Below are 16,280 nucleotides of genomic sequence, written 5' to 3'. Positions count from 1 at the left end.
GTCCCAGTCCAAAAGGAAAACAGAGAAATGAAGATGAGAAACCCATGGTTTAATCAGAGATGTAGGCTAGCTAAGCAGCAAAGTAAAAGGGCATGGAGAAACTATAGGAATAACAGGTCACTGGAGAGCAGAGAAAGATACCAGAATGCCAGGAATGAATATGTCAGGATGAGAAGAGAGGCAGAAAGACAATACGAAAATGACATCGCAAGCAAGGCAAAGACTCAGCCTAAATTGTTGCATAGCCACATTAGGAGAAAAACAACAGTAAAGGAACAGGTTATGAGATTAAGGATAGGGGCGGAAGGATTCACTACAAATGACAAGGAAGTGTGTGAGGAATTGAATAAGAAATTCCAGGAGGTCTTCACCTTAGAGCAAGGAGAAATTCCAGAGGTAAGTGAGGGAATAGCTAACCAGGAACCACTGGAAGAGTTTGAGATTACCAGTGGGGAAGTAAGGAAGTGTTTACTAGAGTTGGACGTGACGAAGGCTATAGGCCCAGATGGAATCTCCCCTTGGGTTCTAAAGGAAGGAGCAAGAGAACTGTGCCTACCACTCTCCATAGTGTATAACAAATCACTGGCAACAGGGAAACTGCCAGATATTTGGAAAGCAGCTAACGTAGTCCCGATATACAAGAAAGGGGATAGACAGGAGGCACTGAACTACAGGCCAGTGTCCCTAACCTGCATACCATGCAAGCTGATGGAGAAGATTGTGCAAAAAAAACTAGTGGAGCATCTGGAGCGAAGGAACTTTGTAACACAGCATCAACATGGGTTCAGGGATGGCAGGTCCTGCCTCACAGGGTTACTTGAATTCTACGACCAGGCAACAAAAATAAGGCAAGAAAGAGAAGGGTGGGCAGACTGCATATTTTTGGATTGTCAGAAAGCCTTTGATACAGTGCCACACAAGAGGCTAGTGCGAAAATTTGGAGATGCAGGCTGGAGTGAGAGGGAAGGTACTCCGGTGGATAGAGGAGTACCTAAGCAACAGGAGACAACGAGTCTGTGTGAGGGGTGAGGTCTCAGATTGGCGAAACGTCACAAGTGGAGTCCCGCAGGGGTCAGTCCTTGGACCTATACTGTTTCTGGTATATGTAAATGATCTCCCAGAGGGTATAGATTCGTTCCTCTCAATGTTTGCCGACGATGCAAAAATTATGAGGAGGATTGAAACAGAGGATGATAGTAGGAGGCTACAAGATGACCTGGATAGACTGAGTGAATGGTCCAACAAATGGCTGTTGAAGTTCAACCCGAGTAAATGCAAAGTAATGAAACTAGGCAGTGGAAACAGGAGGCCAGGCACAGGATACAGAATAGGAGATGAAGTACTTAATGAAACAGACAGAGAGAAAGATCTAGGAGTTGATATCACACCAAACCTGTCTCCTGAAGCCCACATAAAGAGAATAACGTCTGCGGCATATGCGAGGCTGGCTAACATCAGAACGGCGTTCAGGAACCTGTGTAAGGAATCATTCAGAATCTTGTACACCACATATGTAAGACCAATCCTGGAGTATGCGGCCCCAGCATGGAGCCCGTACCTTGTCAAGCACAAGACGAAGCTGGAAAAAGTCCAAAGGTATGCTACTAGACTAGTCCCAGAACTAAGAGGCATGAGTTATGAGGAAAGGCTGCGGGAAATGCACCTTACGACACTGGAAAACAGAAGAGTAAGGGGGGACATGATCACAACCTACAAAATCCTCAGGGGAATCGACCGGGTAAACAAGGATGAACTATTCAACACTGGTGGGATGCGAACAAGGGGACACAGGTGGAAGCTGAGTACCCAAATGAGCCACAGAGACGTTAGAAAGAACTTTTTCAGTGTCAGAGTAGTTAGTAAATGGAATGCATTAGGAAGTGATGTGGTGGAGGCTGACTCCATACACAGTTTCAAATGTAGATATGATAGAGCCCAATAGGCTCAGGAATCTGTACACCAGTTGATTGACGGTTGAGAGGCGGGACCAAAGAGCCAGAGCTCAACCCACGCAAGCACAATTAGGTGAGTACAATTAGGTGAGTACACACACACACACACACACACATACACATACACATACACATACACATACACACACACACACACACACACACACACACACACACATACACACACACACACACACACACACACACACACATACACACACACGCACGCACGCACGCACGCACACACACACACATATTTCTTGACTGCCAAAAGGCCTTTGATACAGTACCGCACATGAGACTGCTATACAAACTTGAGAGGCAGGCAGGAGTAAGCGGATAGGCCCTAGTATGGGTGAAGAACTACCTAACAGGAAGGAGCCAGAGGGTAATGGTAAGGGGCGAAAAGTCGGACTGGCGAACAGTAACAAGTGGAGTACCTTAAGGATCGGTGCTGGGACCAATCCTCTTTCTAATTTACGTAAATGATATGTTTACAGGAGTGGAATCATACATGTCAATGTTTTCGGATGACGCAAAATTAATGAGAAGAGTTGTGACAGACGAGGATTGTAGGATCCTCCAAGAGGACTTAAACAGGCTGCAGAGATGGTCAGGGAAATGGCTACTGGAGTTTAACACCAGTAAATGTAAAGTTATGGAAATGGGATCAGGTGACAGGAGACCAAAGGGACAGTACACAATGAAGGGGAACAGCCTACCTGTAACAATTCGAGAAAGAGACCTGGGAGTGGATGTGACACCTAATCTAACTGCTGAGGCACATATAAATAGGATAACGACAGCAGCGTACTCTACACTGGCGAAAATTAGAACTTCATTCAGAAACCTAAATGAGGAGGCTTTTAGGGCGCTTTACACTGCCTACGTGAGACCAGTCTTAGAGTATGCCGCGCCATCATGGAGCCCCCACTTGAAGAAACACATAAAGAAACTGGAGAAGGTTCAGAGGTTTGCGACGAGGCTTGTCCCAGAGTTACGAGGGATGGGATATGAAGAGCGTCTGAAGGAACTGAACCTTACGACACTAGAGAAAAGAAGGGAGAGAGGAGATATGAGAGGGACATATAAAATACTCAGGGGAAGTGACAAAGTGGAAATAGATGAAATGTTCACACGTAATAATAACAGAACGAGGGGACATAGGTGGTAACTGGAAACTCAGATGAGTCACAGAGATGTTAGGAAGTTTTCTTTTAGCGTGAGAGGAGTGGAAAAATGGAATGCACTTGGGGAACAGGTTGTGGAAACAAATACTATTCATACTTTTAAAACTAGGTATGATAGGGAAATGGGGCAGGAGTCATTGCTGTAAACAACCGATAGCTGGAAAGGCGGGATCCAAGAGTCAATGCTCGATCCTGCAAGCACAAATAGGTGAGTACAAATAGGTGAGTACACACAACGACAGTGAACTGTCACACAACGATACAGTGACTGACTCCAGAGCTTTGTGCAGAAAGAGAAGAACCGACATCATCAATCTACCAGCACTTAGTGAATCACCTAGTGGGAGACAACGACGGATAACCATCATCATCATACATCGTCCTTACTCATCTGGTTGTGTGAGCGGGAGGAGACTGGTATGTACCCCTCTCTGGTCAATTAATCAGGTGTACAGTGTGAGGTAAAATATTATCAAATTCTTGTTCAGGATATCATATATATTTAAAATCTCAATGTGGCTCATTTAGGTAGAGGTAACGCTTAAGGGGACTCGTGACACATGCACACACGCACGCACGCACGCACGCACGCGCACGCACGCACGCACGCACGCGCACGCACGCACGCCCACGTACATATGCACGCACGCACATGCAAAAACGCACACACATAAGCACACACAAACGTTCAGTCAGGGAAGAAAGGATTAACACCTTTTGAGGAAAGAGCCAAGCCCCTACTATACCCCACCTCCTCTCTTACCCCCCATCTGACCTGACCTGACCTCACCTGGTCGCCACCACCGCCCCCCCCCACCTCCCAGTCCCCCGCATCCCCCTTACACATACTCTCCCCTTCTCTCTCCTCTCTCTCTCTCTCTCTCTCTCTCTCTCTCTCTATCTCTCTCTCTCTCTCTCTCTCTCTCTCTCTCTCTCTCTCTCTCCCTGCCTCCCTCCCTCTCCCTCCCTCTCTCTCTCTCTCTCTCTCTCTCTCTCTCTCTCTCTCTCTCTCTCTCTCTCTCTCTCTCTCTCTCTCTCTCTCTCTCCCTCCCCCTCTCTCCCTCCCTCTCTCTTTATCTCTCTCTCTCCCTCCCTCTCTCTCTCTCTCTATCTCTCTCTTTATCTCTCTCTCTCCCTCCCTCTCTCTTTATCTCTCTCTCTTCCTCCCTCTCTCTCTCTCTCTATCTCTCTCTTTATCTCTCTCTCTCTCTCTCTCCCTCTCTCCCTATCTCTCTCTCCCCCACTCCACTCTGCCCTTCTGACGTATCCTATCACGACACATCTAGGAACAGGGTTAAGCATGACAGCCAGAAGCAACAGGGGAACAGGGAAAAGTTCAGGCGACGAAATGAAGGAAATGTTCGCCCAGTTTCTGGAGGACATCAAGAGTGTGATGCAGGAAATGAAGAATGAAATAAGCAACCTAAAAAGAGAGCTGACAGCAGCAAAGGAGGAGATTAGAGCCCTCAAAGAGAACAGTCTCGATGCTGAGACTCAGATAACCACCCAGGGAGGTCGTGGTAATAGTACTTTGGAAGAGAACGCCACATTAAAAGCAACATTTGCAGAAATGCTAAAAAACAACAACTCTGAAGTAATGTCTGCAGTGATGGAGGTAGCCATGAAAGCAGCCACCTCACAGGAAGCGGCACGCTCTACTAGCCAGCTGCTGGAAAGGAAAAGAGCAGTGGTAGCTGTAGGTATTAAAGAGCAGGAAGGCTCGAATAGGAAAGAGTGGAATGATAAGGACAAAGCGGCAGTGAATGAAATACTGAAGGCACTAGACATGGAAGGGCCTGAGCATAGCATTGAGAAGGTTTTCAGGTTAGGCTGGTACAAAAAAGACCGAGACCGTGTGTTAAAGATAGTGTTCGCAAACGAGAATACAAAGGACACGATTCTAACAAAGAAAAGCCACCTGCAACATGTGGGGGAATTCAAAAAAGTATTCCTCCAGAGGGACATGAAGAAGGAGGAGAGGGCCATGGCGGAAGAAGCAAGGAAGAAGCGCAGGGCGAGAGGGGAAAACCAGGAAACCACAGCTCCCAACACATCACCCCCAGAGGCGAGGGGGAAACCCACAACCAGCTACCCAGTAACACCAGCGGGGAGGGCAACCCCACCACCCTCCTCTGCATAGAAAACCCCCTTTTCCTTCCTGTCCTCCCGCCCCGTTCACCCCATACCCTCCCTGTCCTTCCCCCTTCACTTGACCCCCCACCCCTCATCCCAGTATCCTCTGCAACCCTGGTATCCACCTCACAAATCCTCACACCCATGGCACAGCTTCCTCCACCAGCAGAACATTCACCAAGGAGGAGATTTGAGAAGGGACAGAAGAAAGTGAGCCTCAAGGCAATGTACACTAACATAGACGGTATTACAAATAAAGCAAATGAACTTGGAGAATGGGTACTAGAGGAAAACCCAAACATAATAGCTCTCACAGAAACAAAGCTGACGAAAACAATAACAAATGCAGTGTTCCCGCAGGACTATTATGTTATGAGGAAAGAGAGAAAAGGAAGAGGTGGTGGTAGTGTAGCTCTGCTGGTAAGAAAAGGCTGGGATTTTGAGGAGTTGGTTGTTCAGGGATGTGAAGGTTTCAGTGACTACATAATAGGAAAAATAACAACTGGAGGGCAACAAATTATAGTCGTAGTCATACATAATCCACCACCAAATGACAGAAGACCCAGACAGGAATATGATAGAAACAATATGGCCACCATTAACATAATGGAGAGAGCAGCTTCTGCTGCTAGCAGGAATGGATCTGGACTACTAATCATGAGATACTTCAACCATGGAAAGATAGATTGGGAGAACAGAGACCCGCATGGAGGACCAGAAACATGGAGAGCTAAGCTGCTGGACGTGGCAACAAGAAACTTTCTAAGCCAGCACATCAAGGATCCAACAAGAATGAGAGGAGAGGATGAACCAGCAATGCTTGATCTGATATTTACCCTAAATGAGTGGGATATAAGGGAAGTCAAGATGGAAGCGCCCTTGGGAAGGAGTGATCACAGTGTATTGAACTTTGAGTACCTGGTAGAGCTAGGAATTATCCCCCCCCCCCCCAAAAAAAAAAAAGAACTAGGAAACAAAAGGCTGGCATACCGAAAGGGAAATTATGAGGAGATGAGAAGCTTCCTAAGGAAAATACCTTGGGACACAGACCTCAGAGATAAGTCTGTACAAGATATGATGGACTATGTCACCCAAAAGTGTCAGGAGGCAGTAAGCAGGTACATCCCGGCCCAAAAGGTAAAATCCGAGGAGCAAAAGAAGAATCCATGGTATAATAGGGCATGTATGGAAGCAAAGGTACTGAACAAAAGGGCGTGGAGGAACTTCCGGAATAACAGAACACCAGAAAGCAGAGAGAGATACCAGAGAACCAGGAATGAGTATGTCAGGGTGAGAAGAGAAGCAGAGAAAAGTTATGAAAATGATATAGCAAACAAAGCCAAGACCGAACCAAAGCTACTCCACAGTCACATCAGAAGGAAAACAACAGTGAAAGAACAGGTAGTGAAACTTAGAACAGGCGAGGACAGGTATACAGAGAATGACAAAGAGGTGTGTGATGAACTCAACAAGAGGTTCCAAGAGGTCTTCACAACAGAACAAGGTGAGGTCACTGTGCTAGGAGAAAGGGAAGTAAACCAGGCGGCCTTGGAAGAGTTTGAAATTACGAGAGAGGAGGTCACGAGACACCTGCTGGACCAGGATGTTAGAAAGGCTGTTGGTCCAGACGGGATCTCGCCATGGGTACTGAAAGAGTGTGCAGAGGCACTTTGCTTACCACTCTCCATAGTGTACAGTAGGTCACTGGAGACGGGAGACCTACCAGAAATATGGAAGACGGCGAATGTGGTCCCAATATACAAAAAGGGCGACAGGCAAGAGGCACTGAACTACAGGCCAGTGTCCTTAACTTGTATACCATGCAAGGTGATGGAGAAGATCGTGAGAAAAAACCTGGTAGCACATCTGGAGAGAAGGGACTTCGTGACAAATCGACAACATGGGTTCAGGGAGGGTAAATCTTGCCTGACTGGCTTATTAGAATTCTATGACCAGGTCACACAGATTAAGCAAGAAAGAGAGGGCTGGGCGGACTGCATTTTCTTGGATTGTCGGAAACCCTTTGACACAGTACTGCATAAGAGGCTGGTACATAAGCTGGAGAGACAGGCAGGTGTAGCTGGTAAGCAGTGCTCCAGTGGATAAGGGAGTACCTAAGCAATAGGAAGCAGAGAGTTACGGTGAGGGGTGAGACCTCCGATTGGCGTGAAGTCACCAGTGGAGTCCCACAGGGCTCTGTACTCGGTCCTATCTTGTTTCTGATATATGTAAATGATCTCCCGGAGGGTATAGATTCGTTTCTCTCAATGTTTGCGGACGATGCCAAAATTATGAGAAGGATTAAGACAGAAGAGGACTGTTTGAGGCTTCAAGAAGACCTAGACAAACTGCAGGAATGGTCGAACAAGTGGTTGTTAGAGTTTAACCCAACCAAATGTAATATAATGAAGATAGGTGCAGGGAGCAGGAGGCCAAATACGAGGTATTATCTGGGAGAGGAAATTCTTCAGGAGTCAGAGAAAGAAAAAGACTTGGGAGTTGATATCACGCCAGATCTGTCTCCTGCAGCACATATCAAGAGGATAACATCAGTGGCATATGCCAGGCTGGCCAACATACGAACGGCATTCAGAAATTTGTGTAAAGAATCATTCAGAACTTTGTATACCACATATGTCAGGCCAATCCTGGAGTATGCGGCTCCAGCATGGAGTCCATATCTAGTCAAGCATAAGACTAAAATGGAAAAGGTTCAAAGGTTTGCCACCAGACTAGTACCCGAGCTGAGAGGTATGAGCTACGAGGAGAGACTACGGGAATTAAACCTCACTTCGCTGGAAGACAGAAGAGTTAAGGGGGACATGATCACCACATTCAAGATTCTCAAGGGAATTGATAGGGTAGATAAAGACAGGCTATTTAACACAAGGGGCACACGCACAAGGGGACACAGGTGGAAACTGAGCGCCCAAATGAGCCACAGAGATATTAGAAAGAACTTTTTTAGTGTCAGAGTGGTTGACAAATGGAATGCATTAGGAAGTGATGTGGTGGAGGCTGACTCCATACACAGCTTCAAGTGTAGATATGATAGAGCCCAATAGGCTCAGGAACCTGTACACCTGTTGATTGACGGTTGAGAGGCGGGACCAAAGAGCCAGAGCTCAACCCCACGCAAGCTCAACTAGGTGAGTACACACACACACACACACACACACACACACACACACACACACACACACACACATATAACTGAAAACTCACACCCCAGAAGTGACTCGAACCCATACTGCCAGAAGCACTCTGCAACTGATGTACAGGATCCCTTAACCACTCAACCAACACGACTGGACAAAAGAGGATGGTAGCCGAGGCTAGTTCCCCATCCTCCCGCCGGCCTCGCGGAGGAGGAATTAGCCTCGGCTACCATCCTCTTTTGTACGGTCGTGATAGTCGAGTGGTTAAGGGATCCTGTACATCAGTTGCAGAGTGCTTCTGGCAGTATGGGTTCGAGTCACTTCTGGGGTGTGAGTTTTCAGTTATATATATATGTGTGTACTTACCTAGTTGTACTCACCTAGTTTTGCTTGCGTGGGTTGAGTCTGGCTCTTTGGTCTCGCCTCTCAACTGTCAATCAACAGGTGTACAGGTTCCTGAGCCTATTGGGCTCTATCATATCTGCACTTGAAGCTGTGTATGGAGTCAGCCTCCACCACATCACTTCCTAATGCATTCCATTTGTCAACCACTCTGACACTAAAAAAGTTCTTTCTAATATCTCTGTGGCTCATTTGGGCACTCAGTTTCCACCTGTGTCCCCTAGTGCGTGTGCCCCTTGTGCTAAACAGCCTGTCTTTATCAACCCTGTCGATCCCTTTGAGAATCTTGAATGTGGTGATCATGTCCCCCCTAACTCTTCTGTCTTCCAACGAAGTGAGGTTTAATTCCCGTAGTCTCTCCTCGTAGCTCATACCTCTCAGCTCGGGTACTAGTCTGGTGGCAAACCTTTGAACCTTTTCCATTTTAGTCTTATGCTTGACTAGATATGGACTCCATGCTGGAGCCGCATACTCCAGGATTGGTCTGACATATGTGGTATATATTGTTCTGAAAGATTCCTTACACAAGTTTCTAAAGGCCGTTCTTATGTTAGCCAACCTTGCATATGCTGCTGCTGTTATCCTCTTGATATGAACTTCAGGGGACAGGTCTGGTGTGATATCAACACCCAGGTCTTTCTCTCTCTCTCTGACTCTTTTAGTATTTCATCTCCCAAATGGTACCTTGTATCTGGTCTCCTGCTTCCTACCCCTATCTTCATTACATTACATTTGCTTGGGTTAAACTCTAACAGCCATTTGTTCGACCATTCCTGCAGCTTGTCCAGGTCTTCTTGAAGCCTCAAGCTGTCCTCCTCTATCTTAATCCTTCTCATAATTTTGGCGTCGTCAGCAAACATTGAGAGGAATGAGTCTATACCCTCTGGGAGATCATTTACGTATATCAGAAACAGGATAGGTCCAAGTACAGAGCCCTGTGGGACTCCACTGGTGACTTCACGCCAGTCTGAGGTCTCACCCCTCACTGTAACTCTCTGCTTCCTATTGTTTAGGTGCTCCCTTATCCCATGGAGCGCCCTACCAGTTACTCCTGCCTGTTTCTCCAGCTTATGCATCATCCTTTTAGGGGGTACTGTGTCAAAGGCTTTCCGACAGTCCAAAAAAATGCAGTCCGCCCACCCTTCTCTTTCTTGTTTAATCTTTGTCACCTGATCATAGAATTCTATCAAGCCTGTAAGGCAAGATTTACCCTCCCTGAACCCATGTTGATGGGTTGTCACGAAGTCTCTTCTCTCCAGATGTGTTACTAGGTTTTTTTCTCACAATCTTCTCCATCACCTTGCATGGTATTCAAGTTAAGGACACTGGCCTGTAGTTCAGTGCCTCTTGTCTGTCACCCTTTTTGTATATTGGTACTACATTAGCAGTCTTCCATATTTCTGGTAGATCTCCCGTTTCCAGTGACCTACTATACACTATGGAGAGTGGTAAGCAAAGTGCTCCTGCACACTCTTTCAATACCCATGGCGAGATTCCATCCATGGCGAGTGTGTGTGTGTGTGTGTGTGTGTGTGTGTGTGTGTGTGTGTGTGTGTGTGTGTGTGTGTGTGTGTGTGCGTGCGTGCGTGCGTGCGTGCGTGCGTGTGTGTGTGTGTGTGTATGTGTGTATTTATGCTGGACCATTCCCCACTCCCCCGTCCCTTCGTCCTCCCCACCATACCCAACTTCCCCCGTCCCCTTCTCCTTCGCACCATTCTCCCCCCCTCCCCCATCTCCTCGTCCTCCCCACTATTCTCCACTCCCCCACCCTCTCATCCCCAACATCACCCACACCCACGTCCACTCTTCCTCCCCACCTTTACCCCCACCCCGTCCCCTCATCCTCCCTAGCATTCCCCACTCACTCATCCGATGTGTTCCCAAATGATCTGATGTTCCCATCAAAAAAATAGGAACATCAAATGATTTGATGTTACATAACTGAAAAATAAGTAGAACAGTTAAAAATACAAAATGGAAAACAATTAAAAAAATAAAAAATAAATTATACTCACAAAATGAACGGTAAGGTAAACAACACTGCTCACTTCCAATGCAATGTCACAAAAAATAATTAAATCAAAATGAAAATCAATCGAAATCTATGAAAATTCCATTTATCAATGCAATTGTAAACATTGAAATTAAATTGTATGATATTTAGTATAGCGTATGTTGCTATTATGTGAGCAACAGATGGCACTGTTTTTCCAAACAAGCATGTTTTTACCTGTCACAGGTGTGGCATGTATATAGTAGGTGTATAAAAACAGGCACCTATTCGAATGCAACGTTGTGTTAAAACTTTAAAGCAATCGATAAAGAGGTTTTGGAGATTTCCCTCACATGAAAACTCACTTGAAAAACATAGTTTAAAGAAAACATGTTTTTACCTGTCACAGACGAGACATATGTATAGTATGTATATAAAAACTCACTTGTATGCAAATGGGACGTTGTTTAAAAAAATTCCAAGCAATCGGTGAAGAACTTTCGGGGATTAGCTATTTTGAACAATTTACATTTTTATTTCTATAGATTGTCTTCTTACCAGTAAGGTAAGAAAGGGGTTATTGTGTGGATCAGAGATAAATAGGGGTTTTCACTAAATTCTCAAATTGTATGGCGAAGTTACATATTTTTTAAATGCCGTTTGCAGACTCATATTTTGATATCAATATGGACTTTACCTTTGGAGAAGAGCTTTAGGAATGGGTAAAATTTCATGGTTTGTGAACTTTAGAATGGCGATTCCGGACTCTGCCAGATCTTTCAGTCATTGTGGACTCTGACTTTTGAGAAGAGTTTTTCGACTTTGCCATTTGCCAGCCCAGTTATTAGTTTTACTGAAGGCAAAATGATAGTTCATTGACTTATTTTTTTGGTTCATGCTGAGAAATTACCCCCCCCCCCCTCCCCCCCCACTCTGGTTATGTAACGTCACCACTCACAATGTTCACAACTTACCAGCCACTCTTAATTAAGCTGTCTAGTGTACCAAAGTTATTGGGTGATCTTTGCTTAGTGACACCTAGCTGCTATGGCTTGTGCCTTGTATCAACTTACTTGAGTGTTACTTGGTTGTTGGTGTATGTATATAGACTTTTTTTTTTTTTTTTTTTTTGAGATATATACAAGAGTTGTTACATTCTTGTACAGCCACTAGTACGCGTAGCGTTTCGGGCAGGTCCCTGGAATACGATCCCCGCCGCGAAGAATCGTTTTTTCATCCAAGTACACATTTTACTGTTGCGTTAAACAGAGGCTACAGTTTAGGAATTGCGCCCAGTAAATCCTTCCCGGCCAGTATACGAACCCATGACATAGCGCTCGCGGAACGCCAGGCGAGTGTCTTACCACTACACCACGGAGACATTGTAAATAAGCTGTCATATAGATAAGTTCGACCCAGTAAATGGTGGATTTTACTTTCACTCAATCCTAGGCATTTTGAATTTACATAGTTGAGGCCAGGAGGTTCACCGATTTATGAGGTAAAGTTCTACTCCAAGAGCCTTGCTAGGGAGCAAGACATGACAAGTACTTCTCCCACTATTTACTCAGCTAATAACTATTGCTAATTACTATTGGGTTGGCTCAAGGTATCAGTACACAATGCTTTTAGCAATAAATTTGTGTTAGAACCCATTAGTCCATTTTCTAGCCTGCCGAAGTAGTTGGAGGGTAATGACCTAGTGACAGGAGGTACCTGTATGCTTGTCTAGAGACGAGGGTTGCTCAGGACCCTACACCCGGCGGGCCACCATTGGGTCATTGTTGCTGAAGTTGCATGACTCACCATCTGGAGTCCGACCCTGTCTCTCCACTTGAGATAAAGTGATCCTTGACGGTTGTCGTGCATATTGTGATCCTGTCAACTGACCTCTTGCGGAGTGACCACCACCGGTGTTGGTGCTGTTGCATCCAATTACAGGTTATTGCAGAAAGTATCAATCAACACCCTTATTGATACATAGATTAATATATAGCGGGATACATACATAGATATATAGATAGATTCTCTGTATTTCATATGTTCATTACTTAAGAATAAAGTTCACAAATTACATCTCTAAGTTCATTTCACAGTTTTATTATTGTGTGACACTGAGAGGCAAGTCGTTGAGCCTGTTGTGGGGTTTTATGCCTCCACTTACTTCCCTCAGGTAACTCTTTATGCTGTATGTAAATTAAAACATAGCTCAGAAATAACTATAACTATAGTAATAACTATCATTAAAAACAGCATGCTACAATTTTTTCTCTAGACATCGGCTATAAACAAATACCAGTTTAACACAGCTGGTTGTGCCAGTGTAGACTCCTTCATGTAGGATGACGGGAAGAGAGTGACCGTTGTAGTAGCTGGTCGCTGTCCGTCGATATCTTCCAAGGAGTTTCAAATTTAATTTTATTATGAAACAATTTTATGATTACAGCAAAACACAAGTCAAGATCCGCGCTCGTTGTTCAATCCACAAACCGTAATAAATATAGTTGATTGTTAATCAGGAATATTTCTGTTAATGAATATTATTTAGTGAGAACAATTCTAAATAATTGCAGTTGAATTTAATATCATTTAATTGATATAGTAAAGATGAATTTACTTAATTTGGGATAAAAATCCCAGTGTAACCCAAAACTTGGAGAAAATAGTTAATGAATTAGGCAAATGAATCTTCGTAAATTTCAATTAAGCAATCACAACTATTTTTGGTAACAGGTTCGCGGGTGTTCTGGTCGACGTGTTTAGCTAAGCCTATACTCGTAAGTCAGGCGCGGGCCCAGTATTTGGTGGGTGTTGAGCTGGGAACACATAGCGTCAGGCCCAGCAAGTGTAATTTACAGCACTGTTTAATGTTTATAGCGCATTGTGTCAGTTCTTAATGGGTTTATTTAGCCTCTGGAACACCACTGGTTAATGCTGTAAGGGATCTAAAGCTAGCAGTTCCGAGAAAAGTTATGAAACACTGTGTGGCCCGTAAGGTGAAGCCGCCAGCTTGTCGCAGCTTCTTGTTCATGAACCAGTGATGGCCACTCTCCCATCTCCCCAGGTGAGCTTCCAGGGGGAAATTTAATTTAATTCAAATTCAGTTTAATCAGTAATTATTCACTAATATGTTTGTTGGTGTTAATAAATGTCATAGCACTAAACTAAGATGCTTTATGTAAGCTGTAATTAAAATGATTTACTTTGTGTCAATAATAACCCATCGTTCCTAGCTTTCCATAGTAGGCTGGCACTCGTCAGGAGAAAGCCTTCAGGAGACCAAAGAAGGAGCCCACTACAGGGACACTACATTAGCATATTTGTACTGATAAAGCTGTGGATATTTTCCACACTTGCCAACATTTTCAAAGCCAGAGTACAAGTGAATAGAATTTGGTTGCTTTTGTTGTTTTAGATTCCGATACGCGGAACAAAAAGTTGCAAGTAGCACGGGTTATGGTGAACCCCGTACTGGACTTACCTGGCACAGGAACGAACAATTTGGCTGGAGCATTACCAAGAGTGAGGCGGGGTGTCGCACGGGCCAATATATCCACTGCAGAGTACACATATGTTTCAATGATGATTGAAGCAGTACGTTGGCTGCTCCTTATTGGTCTGGAAGATGGCAGAGTGTAACCTGGTGTTAGTGGTTGAGTTTGTATGATGTTCAGTGTCTCGCCAATGGCCAGTTTTCTGCTATCATTGTGTCTGTTGATTATGTTAGTGTTGTTTGTCAGGATATGTCAGGTGATGGTCTGATGGTGTGTAGAGACCATATGTGTCATGATGGCACCTTTACGCTCCTTCCTTGTTACGCACCTTCTTCTCCAAGGAACAGTGATCTCAAGTGTGAAGTAAGAAGTAGCCACAGAAAGATGAGAGCCATGAATAGTTCCAATTAGGTCGTCCACTAATTAATTCCTTATAGAGTTTATCATGTCCAAGTATGAGGAACACTGAGGCAAGAGGACTTGTTTATTAGGCATTCAGTTTGTGAAAGTGAACAATGTATATCTACGAAATATATATATAAAAAAAAAGGAAATTGTGATACTCTTCAGCACTCATGAGCCACAGAAAAGGGCGTCTGAACCTTGAGATGGTAAGAGACACTAACACCGATGAATGAACGTACCGAAGAAATTGCCAACTCTTGAGTTTTCTAGCGACTTTGCCGAATTCTGTTTATAGTTTTTAACTTATTTGGACAGCAAGCACGTCGGATGATGCCATGAGTTGAAAGGGAAGATAAACGAGAAAGTAACATGATATGTTCAATACTTACGTAAATGTGTACTAATGAGACCAACCAAAATATAAATATTCAGAGTCTAATGAGAGAAATCAAATTATTGTTGACTTTTGCAATAATCACTCACCTAATAATGATATAGCAGAAATGCCACCACCGAGAAGAGAAAGGGCCACAGGTAGTGGGGACATCTTCCTTCCCCCCAGCAGGTATTCCTGTGTGGACGTCTTGTGTCTACTCTTGATGGCGCTGTACAAGCCGATGCCAATAGACACTACCAACATGAGGCTGAACACTGCATAGTCCACCGTTGAGAACTTTGTCTCAGATTCGCCTCTTGAGGCTGTCACTGATTTCTCATAACCAGACATCTTCTGAAACAAAAGCAAATTTTATAAATTTTCAAAACTTCACATTGAGTAAAAGCAGCCCGTCTCCCTAACAAAGACCAAAGGTGATTCCATGCACCTGCCAAACCCCCTGTTTATGAATGAAAAACGGTTTACACACGACTCAACAGATTTCCTTCGAACACATCATGAACAAGTGCTTCACTGACGAATTTTGTTCGAACCACAACGTTGTAAATGCTTCACCCACGTACTGAAAGTACAAATAATCGCCAACAGAACCTAAACTCCTTACCTAACCTATGCCTATACATGTACAATATGCAAATTATTATATTAATATATATTTGAGAAAATTCCTTTTTTGACTGAACAGAATGTTAAAATTTATGAATACGTCTGTGGGGACGTCCGCTGGATGTAATGGACTCGAGTCGAGGACGGGTTAAGTAAAACAGAACTAATTAAACCAGCATAAAGTCAGGATATGATATAAAGATGATGAACGTAGACCTCACTGTTCTCTATTATTTATACTATATCAGTAGCCCAGGTTCGAGCCCCGGAAGTTGTCATAGAGTGAACGCGGTAATGTTACTTGGAATCTGTGACTATGGGAAATATTTCCCTCCTATAAACATAAATAGCAAAATAATAAATTTATCTAATAATATTTAACGATGAGGACTCGTCCTCTTTTCTTAAATCACAATATTCACTCAAATGCGAAATGATACCAGATTCTTCCTACTAAGGTAGGATTCTAAAGATACTAAGGATAATTATAAGGATAAGGTACTAAGAATAATTATGCCAAAACCTTCCTACTTTAACACCAGACGATTGA

The 16,280-nt window shown here is 44.2% G+C and overlaps 1 protein-coding gene across 1 annotated transcript in view; it reads right to left on the bottom strand.

Annotated features, from left to right (window-relative positions):
* Nucleotides 1–15,518, bottom strand: part of LOC138360833 (sodium-coupled monocarboxylate transporter 1-like) — a 109,217-nt gene extending 93,699 nt beyond the window's left edge. Inside the window, exon 1 of the mRNA XM_069320348.1 lies at nucleotides 15,211–15,518. Within this exon, the coding sequence (XP_069176449.1) occupies nucleotides 15,211–15,454 (244 nt within the window). The 5' untranslated portion in view covers nucleotides 15,455–15,518. The remainder of the gene's footprint in view (nucleotides 1–15,210) is intronic.
* Nucleotides 15,519–16,280: the final 762 nt, after the last annotated feature.

Source organism: Procambarus clarkii, unplaced genomic scaffold (assembly GCF_040958095.1).
Source record: "Procambarus clarkii isolate CNS0578487 unplaced genomic scaffold, FALCON_Pclarkii_2.0 HiC_scaffold_123, whole genome shotgun sequence".
NCBI classification, from domain to species: domain Eukaryota; kingdom Metazoa; phylum Arthropoda; class Malacostraca; order Decapoda; family Cambaridae; genus Procambarus; species Procambarus clarkii.
This window is presented reverse-complemented; position numbering and strand designations above follow the sequence as displayed.